General features: G+C 40.1%; 1 protein-coding gene across 1 annotated transcript in view; it reads right to left on the bottom strand.

Annotated features, from left to right (window-relative positions):
* Nucleotides 1–582: 582 nt before the first annotated feature.
* EMB2279 (pentatricopeptide (PPR) repeat-containing protein) overlaps nt 583–14,274 on the bottom strand; it is an 89,449-nt gene continuing 75,757 nt past the window's right edge. Inside the window, exon 9 of the mRNA XM_010276729.3 lies at nt 583–1,262. Within this exon, the coding sequence (XP_010275031.2) occupies nt 864–1,262 (399 nt within the window). The 3' untranslated portion in view covers nt 583–863. The remainder of the gene's footprint in view (nt 1,263–14,274) is intronic.

The following is a 14,274-nucleotide window of genomic DNA, read 5'->3' as shown; positions in this document are numbered from 1 at the left end:
TTTTTTTCTTTTATGATTTCATTTGAAATGGTTATGGATGCAGGTTCTGCATCTAAGAGTGAAAGAACGGTGGAAAGATGCAATATTTTTTCAAAGTTCAAACCAGTTCCTCTGCTATGGTCGCCATGTTTGTAATTTTCACCCTCCTAAATTGTCTCTGTATAATCGGTTTAATTTAGAGCTGAGGGAATCTTTTGAAATCTGGTTTTTTCTTCCCTCCATGGAAACTGCCTTTAAAATCCCATTAAGACTGCATTTGGCATTCCTTATTTTAAGGACTTCTCTCCTTTTTGCAGTTAAAATGTCCCTATGAACACTGAATTTTTAACAGCAAAAAGATGGGTCCTTAAAACAAGGAACGCCAAATGCAGCCCAAGTCCTTCAAAATCAAAATGATGTGGCAGAAAATAATTAGAAGGTTCGTGCAAAAGGTGCACCAAAGGGTCCATAAAATGCGTGCTCATCTTTTCTGTACAAGTTTTGATCAACAAAGTGCAAAGTTGTGTACATTGGGTTCCAGAATCCAATTTGATTCAAAGTTACAGATCATGGTCCCTGCCCAACCCTAGAAAAAAAATCATAAATAAAAACAAAATAGTCAATAAATAAAATTTAAGACCAATTATATATTTGGTTGCAGTCATTTAGTAATACCCAATTGCATATACAGCTTAAGAACAATTACATATTTACTAGTTGAAATGATAGGTTGAGTGGCTACCATCAGCTATGCCTACAAGTAAGATGGCTACCTATCCAAAAAGATAGTCAGACGGCTTGGAAACATGTAGTCAATTAATCGTGTTCACTGCAATGCTTTTTTAGATTACAACCACTGCTGAACTAGGGAACCAGATATTTCATCAAGAATCCACCATTATCCCTGAAAAGTTCATTCCAACCTTTTCTACAGGGTTAATATCATGTGGTGTTAAATGGGTCCTGATAAACTCTCTACAAGATGATATTATATTCTTGAATGTAGGGTTTGGATGGTGATTTCCGGCAACAAGGAAACTCAACTCATGTATCAACTTAATAAGTGTATGCTTTTCAATGCGGTGGGAATTCATCTTGAATAAATTAAACCATGTTTTCTCAGAGAAAGCATGTAATTCACTTGTCTTGTGTCCAATTATGGAGATAGCTGCAGCACAGTCATTTTCCTGCAATTTCAAGAAAAATATTTCCTCCAAGAGAGCTAGAGGTGGAACCTGTTCTGCCCCAACCAAGTGATTCCAAGTAATGTCCAGCAACTCTCCCTGAACAGTGTTAATAATAGATTTTGTTAGTGAACTCTCCCAAATATAAATATATGAAAATTAACAACATACTCTGCCTGAATTATCTTAAGGTGAGCACTTGTAAAGGACCAAGATACACCATTTTATGGATGAAACAATGATGGGATCAGATTTTTATGCCCCGTTCGCTTCTTGGTAAGTCACTTACCCAGGTAAATGCACTTACCTGGGTAAGTGTTTCCCAGGAAAGACTTACCCGGGTAAGTGCATTTACCCATGTTCTTTTATTTCCCATGTAAATAAGGCAATGACAATCTTAGCCATAAAAATTCCATTTATTAAAAGGGGCATTTTTGTCCCATCCAAGTATTGGAAACTTTTTCCTAGATAGGAAAGTTTATTTACCCACCTAGGAAATAGGTATAACTTACCCAGGTAAGTGGTACACAAGAAAATAAACTTTCACTGGTCTTTATATAAATCTGAAAAATGAACATGGGTTTCTTGGTCAATGGGAATCAAAATCCCATTGACCAGCTTTCCCCCCTCTCAAAATCGGAAAAAGAGCGTCCCCTTGGAGTCATCATTTGGAGTAGGTTAATGACATTAGGGCTTGGAGTGGGATTATGATACACTTTCTCACTGTTAAGGCAACCCATCGTCTTACACGAACAGCTATCTCCCCCAATTCTTAGAGCATTAGTATTGAAATAAAAAATGTCAAATAAATACTTATTTCTGAAAATTTGGTTACGTCCCCCGTAAGACATGGGACAATAGATGTTATATACCTCTTTCATTACAAACAAAAATTTCCTTTTGTACAAACACAAGGATATGGGTTTCTGTGCACACCCTTGTTCTATATTTTAGGATTATGATCAGTTAATGGTTGATGCCACTAACTTAGAGATATAATCATCATCATCCATGCCTTGTCCCAACTATATGGGGTTGGCTACATGAATCCTGTTTCACCAATTCATTTTATTTAAAACCATATCCACTATTAAATTATTAGCGCTTAAATCATTTCTTGGTGCTTCTACCCATGTCCTTTTTGGTCTACCCCTAGCTCTTCTAGTCCCTTCCACTTGTAACAAATCACTTCTTCTACCTGGAGCTGTTGGTGGTCTTCTATGCATGTGATTAAACAATCTTAGCCTACTCTCTCTCATTTTATCACTTATTGGAGCTACTCCTAGGTTTCTACGGATGGCTTCATTCCTGATCCTATCCCTTTTAGTTTGTCCACTCATCCATCTAAGCATTTGTATTTCAGGCACGCTCATTTTCTGAACATATTGTTTCTTGACTCCCAACACTCTGCTCTATACAACATAACTGGCCTTACAATTGTTTTATAGAGTTCTCCTACAATCGCATTTTCCTATCACACAAAAGTTCAGATGCACCCTTCCATTTTTTCCAGCATGCTCTAATTCTCTAGGTGGGTGACATCCTCCTCAATCTCTCATGTGTTATGAATTATTGAACCAAAGTACCAAAAATGGTCTCATTGAGTTATCTCTTGGTTTTCAATCCTAAGTGTATCCTGATTTACACTCTTTTTATTACGAAGTACATGTCATATACTCTGTTTAAGTCCTACTTATTTTAAAACATCTTGTTTCTAAGGCATTTGTCCCTAAGCTTAACTTTGCATTTAATCCTTCATTAGTTTCACCAACTAAGACAATGTCATTCACAAACAACATGCACCGTGAAACTTCATGGATATGTTTAGTCAATTATCTATGATTAGTGCAAATAGATAAGGCCTAAGAGCTGAACCATCATAACTGTAAAATCTGAAGTCTCTCCCATCGGTGTTCTAACATTGGTTGTTTCCCCCTCATGCATACCCTTTTTTCTTTTTGAACCCCAAAGTTTTCTCCCAATAGAGGGGTGGCCACCGTTAAATTGTATATTTTATTAATTGTGAAAAAAGAAGTAAAGGCGTAGGAGGGGGGGGGGAGGACGTAGAAGCCTTGCCCCTCTAGAAAATCTAATTACATCAAGATCCACCTTCATTATATAATAATTATAATTGGAAAAAGAAAAGAAAAAAGGTGGATCTCAAAAAAAAACTTAGCAAACTCGTAAAAAAGGAATGCCTGAACCATCATCTCTAAGAAGATGTTAGGCCTTAGGAGGTAGATCTTCGTAAGAGTTGTATTTAACGTGTGAAAGAGAATTGCTGGCCACTTTGGATAGCCAATTAGCCTCCCTAAAAATGTGTACAACCACAATGTCCATGGTCATTAAGTAGTTTTTCAGATGATCCTTCCAGTACCATAATTTCCATGGGAGAGTATAGTTTCCTTGGATGATTTCAACTAATATTTGGGAATCTGTCTCAACCACAAGCTTCATAATTCCCAACAACCCACCATATGATCTCTTTCGTAACTCTATCATAACCCTTTTCTAGATCAATGAACACCATATGATTTTTCTTCTTCTCTCTGAACTTTTTTTATCAATCATCTCAAATAAAAAAATAAGTTTCCATGGTTGATCTCCCTAGCATAAAGCCAAAATGGTTCTATAAGACACTTGTTTCAAATCGTAATTGTTGTTCAATTATTCTCTCCGTTTCATAGTGTGTCTCATGAGTTTAATCCCTTGATAGTTATTACAAATTAATATAACACCTTTGTTCCTAAATATTGGCATCATACTACTATTTCTCCAACTAGTAGGCATCCTCTTTTCTTTTACTATCTTATTAAATAGCTTGGTTAGCCTTAACAAGCCTACCTCTCCACACTTCTATTAGAAATTTGGAATCCCATCAGGTCCTAACACCTTCCCCTTTTTCATCTTATTTAGTTTTTCATCTTTTTTTTTACTTTAGTATGGCTAGTTTTTCCTCCATTAGCACCCTCTCCCCATTGTTCATTTAATAATTTTTCAAAATAGTTTTTCCATCTTTGTTTGATGTCCTCATCTTTCACCAAGACTCTTTAATCTTCATCTTTAATGCACCTAACATGGTATAAATCTCTGCTTTTCCTTTCCCTCAGCCAGTGATTTAAAAGGCATGCCTAGGTGCACAAGCGAGGTGCATTTTAGGGTAGGCACCTCACCCAGGTCCTAGGCGCAGCCCTTTCAAAAGGCATGTGCTTGGTGCGCCTTGCACCTCAGCCTAGGCGTGCACCTTTTGAAAATTTGACACTTTTTTTCTTTTGTTTTAGTCTAATGGCTGGGCCAGGGGCTCCGCCCCTGGATCCCTGTGCTACGCCCCTCGAGGCAAGCCCAAACATGTCCATGTTAGGGTCTTAAGTTCTTAGATTTCACACAAAAAATAATGATTTTATAGTTTTAATTGCTTTTTAAGAAGATGTTTTATTAAGATGAATGAATGAACAACATTACCAAATAATGATTTTTGCACCTTGCTTAAAAAGGTGCACGCCTCGCCTATGTGCCTTGTGCCTCAGGCACAATTTTTTTTTGATAGATAATAATAATTTTATTAATTAAAAAACTTAGTATACATCATACAATTTCCCAGAAAGAGGCGCGACGTGCAGCCTCCAAACTACATCATAAAGCTTACAATTGAGCCCAAAAGAGATGATTCCTATGTACTCCTTGTTTAGCTAGGAAGTCTGCCAGCCCATTTGCCGATCTTCTTTCCCATTGAACTGTGACTGAAATATTTGATGCTAGCCACTTAAATCTTCTCAAATCCCCCCTGTACGGCCAGACTGCCATCTCTGGTTCTTTTAGCCATCCAATAACCAATTTGGAGTCACCTTCAATCATTAAATGCTCCACTGCCAACTCTTTTGCAATTTCTGCTCCTTGTATCACAGCTTGGAGTTCTGCATTTACTGAATCTCCCAACCCTATAGGTTCAGAAAATAGAGCTACAATCTGGCCCTCATCATTTCTAAAGACTCCCCCTATTCCAGATGGCCCCGGGTTGCCCAAACTACTGCCATCAAAATTTAATTTAATGAAGCCTACATCAGGATGCTTCCAATCCACCACTAACTTGCTTCTGACTGCAGAACTTTTAGCTAGTTCCAAATTCCTCCTTATATCATCAAAAGTGTAGGATGAGAACAGGTCCAAGGATTTTACCCAACTTATGGCCCTACATAAAATACTTTCTAACACACATGTCTGATCCCTCTCCTTGTCATTAAAGATTCTAGCATTTCGTTCCTCCCACAGTCCACACCAAAGCACCTCTAGCACGCCTCCACAAAACTCTTCATCTTCTCTTTGGCCACCTGAAAGTTGTAGGATAAAAATGAGTGCAAATATGTTCCGGTTCTGTCCACCTGCACCCAAAAAGATCAAAAAGCTTTTCCCAAAGGCCTACAACAAAAGGGCAAGTGATTAGTATATGGTAGCAACTTTCTTCATTTGCTTTGCATAGGGTACACCAGTTAGGAGAGATACAAAGACTAGGTCTTCTTTTTTGCAAAACATCCGGAGTCTTGATTTTCCTAAGGGAGACTTCCCAACAAAGGGATCTCACTTTAAGAGGGACAGGTTTGGACCAAACTTCCTTGCTATGAAAAAGTTGAAGCAATGGACAGGAGCACAAGGAAGCAAGGAAAGAAGTACAATAAAAGGATCCCGAGGGCAAAGGCTTCCAAATACGGGAATCTACAAAAGAAGGGTCCAAGCAAACATGATCAATAGTTTTAAGGAGTAACGCAACCTGGTCAAGCTCAAAATCTCTCAAATCTCTTCTAAAACCCAAATTCCAATTTATACCAAAAGAAAAAGAGGATAAAAACCTTTGAATTGGCTCATTTTTAAAACATGAGATGGAATACAAGGAGGGAAAGAGGTCCTTGAGGGCAGAGTCACCAATCCAAACATCCTCCCAAAACAAAACCCTATCTCCAGTACAAGCATCATACCTGATCAGGTTTAGGAAAACGGGGAGAATACTATGAATAGCCTTCCATGGAGATTTCAGCGTAGCCCACCGAGATACACCAGCATCCCAACCATTGTCTGCAACACCATGCACACTCCCTACAACTTTATGCCAAAGTCTCTCCCTTTCTAGAGGCCACCTCCACAGCCATTTGCCAAATAATATTGTATTTTTCTTCCTTAGATTACCTCATCCCAAACCCCTCTTCCTCCTACACACTATTTCCCACCTAACCACATGATCCTGACTCCCACAAGAAATCCCTCATGACTTTCTGTACCTTCAAAATCACCTTTTGCGGCATTCTAAAGACGGAGAGAAGGTAAGTTGGCAAGTTCGCAAGAGCAGCTCTAATTAAAGTGATTTGACCTCCGAGGGAAATGTAGTTTCTCTTCCAAACTACCAGCTTCTTTGTGCATTTTTCTACAATCGAATTCCAAAATCTTCCTTCTCTTAGATTATCTCCTAAAGGCATACCCAAGTACTTCAAGGGCCAGCTAGAGGTAAGGCAACCTAAGGACTCTACTACCTCACTTAACTCCTCTCCAAATTTACCCCCACCACACAACTCTTTTCAAAATTGACCTTCATCTTCGACACACATTCAAACAACTTTATTACTCGCTTCAAGTTTCTAGCCTTTAAGGGATCTCCGGTCTCACAAAAACTGATTTTATCATCCGCAAATTGCAAGTGTGATACCACAATACCCTCTCTTCCTACCCTCCATCCTCTAAACATGTCCAAACCATCAGCTCTCGAAATGAACCTACTAAACACATCGGCTACCAAAGTGAAAAGGAAAGGAGACAGAGGATCCGATTGTCTCAACCCTCTAGAAGTTGGAAAGAAGTCTCTAACCACTCCATTAACTAAAATTGAAAAATGGCAAGTTTTTAAACAAGCCTCAATCCAACCACACCATTTCTCTCCAAACCTAGAGTTCCTTAGCGACTCCAACAAAAAAGACCAATCGACCATGTCACAAGCTTTCTCCAAGTCCAGTTTACATACGAAACCTTTCTTCCCCCTTCTCTTGAAGTCCTCCACACATTCATTTGCAATCAAGATTTGATCTGTAATCTGTCTTCCTTGAATGAAGGCCCCTTTTGATTGGCTTATTAAATTTGGAAGGGCTAATTTTAACCTTAACGACAACACTTTGGCCAAAATTTTATAAATGCTAGTCACTAGGCTGATGGATCTAAAGTCTTTCGGTTGAACAACATCTCCCTTTTTAGGAATCAAAGCGAAGAAGGTGGAGTTGATCCCTGGACTTATAAAGTGAACTTCCGCAAACTCCTCGCCAACAAATCTAACTTGATGATATCCCAACAATCTTGAAAGAAAGCCATAGTGAAACCGTCAGGTCCAAGTGCTTTAGATCTATCCATTGAAAACACAACTCCCTTTATTTCTTCCAATTCAAAATCCTTTTCCAACTGATTTGCCACCTCGGAATCCAATCTAGGCCACTCTAAGCCTCACATCCCCTTGTCTTTTGTAGACTGCCCTGAAATGATTCATGAAAACATTAGCAATCTCTTCTTGATCATCCACAACTTCACCATTGATCTCTAACTTTTCCACGAAGTTTTTTCTCCTTCTTCCATTAGCGATTGCATGGAAAAAATTAGTATTACCATCCCCTTCCTTAATCCATTGATGCCTTGATTTTTGTCTCGAACACATCTCTTCCCTCAACACTATTTCTTCCAACTCCTTCAGGGTCCATCTTAAGGTCCTTTCTTCTTCTGAGAGAGAATCGTGTCCTTTTTCATCCAAGAGTTCAATCTGAGAAATAACACAATTTCTTCTCCTCCACTCTCCCGAAATGCTCCCTATTCCACTCTTTAATTTTACCTTTTAGCCTCTGAATTTTCCTATGGAATTTGACACCCCTCCCAAGGGTACCCACCACTTCTTCACTCCACTTTTTAACCTTATGGGTAAAGTTTGGATGTGTTAGCCACATATTTTCAAATTTGAAAGATTTAGGCCCACTCAAGAAGTTCCTAGTTCCAATGCTTATTGACCAATGATCTGAAGTGACTCTTGGCAAGGCCCTAGCTGACAGACCTAACCAATGTTCTCCCCAATCTGAACTAAAGATGAACCTATCCAGCTTAAAGCATCTCGGGGTAGATTGTCGGTTGGACCAAGTGAAGACAACCTGTTGGAGGGGAATTTCTAACAAGCCACACTCGTTAATAAATTCATTGAATCTCCTCATGTTGATTGTGATCGCTTGATTGGGGTTATTGGTCTCATTTGTAAACCTGATCACATAAAGTCCCCACCTAACCACCACAAACCCTCCCACAAACCCCTTATATCATAGAGCTCTTCCCACATTTCGCCTCTCTCTCCATACCTATTCGGGCCATAGACGTTCGTCACCACCCAAGTAAACTCTTCTCCCACACCCTTAAGTTTCAAAGAAACCATAAACCGACCTATTAGCTCTTCTATTGGCTCCACTACCTCTTTCCTCCACAATGTCACTATACCTCCTAAAGCCCTGCATGAAGGCAAAAAAGACCATCCTAATCCTCTAGAGCACCACACACTTCTCACCCATTTCCTATCCAATCTGCCACTTTTGTTTCTTGAAGCAAAACTATATCTGGATTTTCCTTTCTAACCATATTCTTTATTATCCTCCTTTTCCTAGCACTACCCAACCCTCTGATATTCCAACTCAATATCTTCATTGGATCACTAAAACTTCCACCTTGGAAACCACCATCCCTTACTTGATCCCTTTCCTTCTTTCCCCCCTGGCACTGAACTCTAAGTCTGTTGCAACATCTTATTTTAATCTTTCTACCTCCGATAGCTTCCTCTTTCTTGGACAATCCTTTCCTTCTTCCCCTTTGTTTTGGCATACCCTATAACACTAACTACTTTTTTCAGTTTCAGGCCCATTTCTTCAGCCATTTGATTCATCGATCGCTTCCCAATTCCCTCACCCTCATTCCTTTCTTTCCCTTTTCTTTGGCTAGCCTCTTGTAGATTCAAGTCTTCCTTAATGTATCTATCTTCTGCCTCCCTCCTAGTCAACTCCTCAAATGAATCACAAACTAAATCCCAGATTTTATCACCTTGTGCCTTCCATTCGGCCTCAATATTCCTTCCTTTAAACCCTTCTTCCTCATCTCTAACCGTAACCTGCTGGATTTTGGCAGACAATGGTTGGGACTGGATGAAATCTGTTGCCCAACACAGAAAGCTCATTAGTATTCTTAAAATCAAAGACTAACGCACATGGAGAGGAGGGTTTTGTTGAAGGACTTCCATTGAAGGTTTTTGTCTTGGGACTAGACCTACAAAAACCAGTTTCCAAAGGTTCGGTATTAGACTGAGGCTGAACTTGAGAATTTGACACCCCCTTACTGGTTACACCCAAGCTTTGCTCAGAAGAATAGTTAGAAACCAAAACCGCGGCACCATGCACTTGTTGAAACATCGAGATAGCTTCCGGATCCCCCAGGCGGTGTCCATTACCCAGGCTGGTTGGCATCTCTTCTTCCCTACCCACCTCCAAAGTGGCTTTAGAGGTAATGATCACAGTCTCACCGTCATCTTTTTTGCCTTTGTCTTCCTCCAAGAAAAGCCATTCTGTGTCAAAGCTTTCATCCCCTTGAAACCCAAAGGTTTTCTCTGGCCTAACACTCCCAATACTTGAGGTATCAGACTCATCAAATTCAGAATCTTCCTTGCTAAGTTCCTCTAAATCTTCCTCCTCTTCTACACACCCTGTTAAACCAACTCTCTTTTTTCTTGGATTACGTCTCTCCGGCGCAATGAGCTGCTACTAACAGAACCATTCCTCCCTGTGACCCTTCGAATTGGGGACGCTGATGGACCAAAATCTGTGTCCATCATCAGTCCCTTTAGTCGACCCACATGACCACTTAAAAGGTTACATGACTTGTTCTTAGGTGGGCTAACTGGGTAGGACCCAAACACTCCTTCTTTAAGGGCCTATGAGGAATTAGACCTTGTTGTAACTCGGCCCACCCCAACTGCCCTCTTATGGGCTGCACTATTACTCTCTTTAGGCCCATTTGAACAGCTCTCCCTGCGGCTTAAGAGTGTTCCCTCTCTACTTGTCCCAACGTGGCCCTCTACTCTCGCCAACTGACCCCCTTGCTTTTTTAAAGACTGTTTCAGTCCCTTCTCTCCACCTTGACTAGAACAATTCTTATTTGGTGAAACCTGTCAAGTAGCCTTCTCCCTACAGGCTCTTTTTGTTAGCACCTGAGCATAAGACCTGTAACTCGCCACCTTTTCCTCTTCTCCTAATGGCTCTTTCCCCTTGGTTGCTGGTGTGTTTCCTTTTGAGTCGTCCTCTCCCAAGTATACCATTTTAGTGTAAATGTCATCCAGATTTGAATGAGCCAATCCTTTGCTTCCACATAGCCACTCTTCTTCAACCTTCTCAACCTCCTTCCTTCTCCCCTCACTCCACAAGGCAACTTCAATGGCTGTAACCAGTCAAACTATGTAGAGCACTCCATCAACCATCAGTTTTACTGAACAAGGAATATCATCCAAATGCACATTACTCGTACAAATTGCAGCTGAGTGGAGATCTTCCACAAAAGAGCCTTCCTGTCTTGCCTTACACAGAGCAGCTATAGAAGCAAACACCTCTGAGGTCCAAAGATGAAACAGCAGACCCAATATCCAAACTATTACTTTGTCCCTCACATGCAGATCCTTAGAGTTTGAATGAGGAGTCCATTTTGTGATAGTTACAGAAGCTGAGTTCGATTTACAACACAAAGCATAGAGTTGTAACTCCTCCCCAACTATCTCAAACAGGGCCTTACAAGTCTCAAAGGGGGTTAAGATGATAGAACAGCCCAAGTTTAACTTCTTTAATAACTCTTCTGCAACCGTCCTCCAGTTTTTTGGAGGTATTGTAGAAGTTACAATAAACTTTTTCTCCCACTTGTTCTTGAGCTAATTGCATACCATTCTGCAGTCTTTTGCTGCTTTACCAAGAATTTGTACTCCTGCAACCTCTGTCTAATGCTCTTTTTTCCTACATCCACCAACTCCACTCACTACCTGTAGATGTTCTTCTCAGAATTTCTACCTTCTCCAAATTCCTCTCGGGTAGAGAAATCCTTCAAAGCAGTTGACACTTCTTTCCATCCATTCCCCAACTTTCCTTCAGGAAAACAAACCATTTGTTTTCTTCCTTCCCCAAAAAACTCCAACAGAGCCACAAACCTTCCTTTAGAGTTCTTTCTCTTCTCTGCTACAAATCTCCTACTATTAAATTCATTTGATTCTTTGCACTCTAAACTTTCCACTCACCTGAATTGCTTTCTCCAAGAATGTCCGGAACCAAACTATAGCTTCTTTCCCGACCAATAAGACCATGGTCATGCTTAGTTCTCTGATTTTCAAAGATTTCTTCCCTTTCACCCTAAAGCTTTCAAAAAGAAACTGCTTAGCCTCAACCTTCAAGGTCCTTCTCCAGTTTGTTACCTTGGTAAACTCTCCTTCCTCCATCTCCTTATTATACCTCCACCTATCTATTCCAGCAGAGCAATCAACCTGAGGCCAGTGTTTTAAAAGCAAAGGCATGGCAAAAGTGCAAAGGGCATTTTGCACCTGAAGCGTGAGGTGTTTTGGGCCTGCTGAATTCTCAGTAAACTTCATTCAGGAAGGTAATAAACATAGGTTAACAACGGATCATTGCATCAAGGGGGGGAAGGGGGGAGGGGGAAGAAAATCACAACAGAAAAGATTATTTCAATGGTTCACAATTAAGAATGTATGGCCATGACGGAACAATATTCTTACAGGGTGATCTGTCTCAACATCATACTTCCTGCCTCAGGCGCAAATTGACCCCTGCGCCTTTTTTGCGCCTTGCGCTTTTAAACCACTACCCTCAGCTTTGCTAGTTTATACATTCCTTTCTCTCCCTCTTAGTGCCTAATTTATGGTAAAGCTCATCATAAGCCCTACATTTAGCTTCACTCACTTTTCTTTTACTTCCTTTCTTATGTTACCCAATTTTCTACATTTTTAGCTTTTTGCCATTCTATGTTAACATGATTGTTTTAATCTGATTATATTTTGAACCTCTTCATTCCACCACCAAGTTTCTTTAATACTTTTCCATTTCCCTTTAAATTCTCCTAGGACCTACTTTGCTACTTTCTTTATGTTGGTTGTCATTTCAAGCCAAATATCATTAATCTTTCCATCCAAGTTCCAATCCCTTCTATTGTAACTTGTTTCTAAGTTGAGCTCATTTTTTTTTTTGCTAAATGTCTAAGTTGAGCTCTTTTCTCCTTTTAGGTTTTCCCACTTAATTCTTGAACACCTATTTTCTTCCATATTTCTCTTTTATTTCCTAATGTGCACATCTACCACCACTAATATATTTGACTTATGTTTGATCCACTTTTAAATGTTATTAACTGTTCATCCTTCTTTTGGAAAAAGGTGCTTAATATTGTCATATCATAAACTATTACAAAACCTAATATTGTACCTCCTGATTCATTCCTCTCCCCAAATCCAAATCCCCATGTACCATCTCATATCCTACACTTATTTTCCCTACATGCCCATTTAAGTTTCCTATAAAAATCTTTTCTTCATTTGAATTTCTTGGGTTAATATTTCTCTTTTTATGAAACGAAGAGGTGCTACAGAAGACGGGGGTAGTACGTCCCCTCATATCATTAGAACAAATAGAAGCTAGAGGACCTGGTAGGTTGTTTGGATTAAGATTGTTAGAGTTAGCCGAATAAGGGTAGATTAGTCAACTCACCTTTGTTAAGTTATGTGCTTATGTGGCAGTCTTATTAGAGACTCTTTGTCCTATACTTAAGTGGGGGCAGTTTAGTCTTTATACAATTAATTAGAGACTAATCACTATTACGAGGTCGACTGATAGGGTTTAGCCTATCAGGTTCGACAGTTCTTTCATCTTCTTCTTCTTCTTTCTTCTTCTTCTTCTCCTTCTCTTTCTTCTTCTCCTTACTGTTTCGGACTACTGTAGCAGCAGTCGAAACATGGTAACAGAACCAGGTTCGTGACCTGCTTCAATTCGTGACAACTTCAGTTCGTGCTTCAGTTCTCTCCTTTTCTTTTCTGGGTTGTCAATGGAGAAAACTGGTTCATCCTAGGCCTGAAACATCTCAGCTCTTCTTTCTCTCTGGTGTGCAGAACCTCCACTCTTAAGAAAACGACTTCAGCAGTGAATGGTTGGCTGAAGCTCTCAAAAGAAGGTTGGTTATCTCTGTTGGTATTTCTGGGTTGAAAATATTCAAGAACCTGGGAGGACTGATCAGAACCTAGAGAACTAGGTTGGTTGTTGCCCTGGTTCTTGGAAAAAATTCCAAGAACAGGCTGTGCTTACAGTGACCGAATGGTGTAAGGGCTGCTGCAGGTGGCCGAATGGTGTAGGGGCTACTGTAGGTGGCCAAATGGTGCAAGGTGTAATGCAGTGGCACTAGTTGAGTTCTCTTTGGTCTTGTAGTGCCCTCTTAAAAGTGTTAGACAGGTCTGTACCGTGTGTGACAGCTATGGCTGTGTGGTGGTGCTTGTGATGCACAATCTCTGTTGAGTAGTTGTAACAGGGCTTGCATGTGGTTAGTAAGTGCTGAATTAATGTCGGTGTGGTTCATGGTTTTGTGAAATCAGTAGTGGTGTGGACAAGAACAAAAGCTTGTGTATCTATCATTGTGTTTAGGGACTGCTGTAGGTTCTGGAACATCAAACTCCTGACAGCAGCACTTAGTTGGTGATTGGAAATTCAGATTAGAGGCAGCATTGAAAGAGTATCATGGCAGCAACAGGAGATGGCTGTAGTGACCAGAAACCTAGTGTGGTGGTTTCCTCTAACTATCTAGGTGTACAGATGACCTCAATTAAACTGAATGGTGAGAACTATGTTCCATGGGCCAAGTCAGTGGAAGTTTTTCTCAAGGCAAAGAGGAAAGTGAAGCATGTGAAAAAGATAAACCACCGGCTAAATCTCCAGGGTTTGATGATTGGGAACAGGAAGATGCTCAAATCATGACATGGCTATGGAATAGTATGGAACCCAAAATAAGTGCCAACTTCATGTTCTTAGATACAGCT

This window comes from Nelumbo nucifera, chromosome 3 (assembly GCF_055504915.1).
Source record: "Nelumbo nucifera cultivar China Antique chromosome 3, China Antique-T2T, whole genome shotgun sequence".
In the NCBI taxonomy this organism is placed as follows: Eukaryota; Viridiplantae; Streptophyta; class Magnoliopsida; order Proteales; family Nelumbonaceae; genus Nelumbo; species Nelumbo nucifera.
The sequence above is the reverse complement of the archived record's forward strand: the minus strand, read 5'-3'. Positions and strand labels throughout refer to the sequence as shown.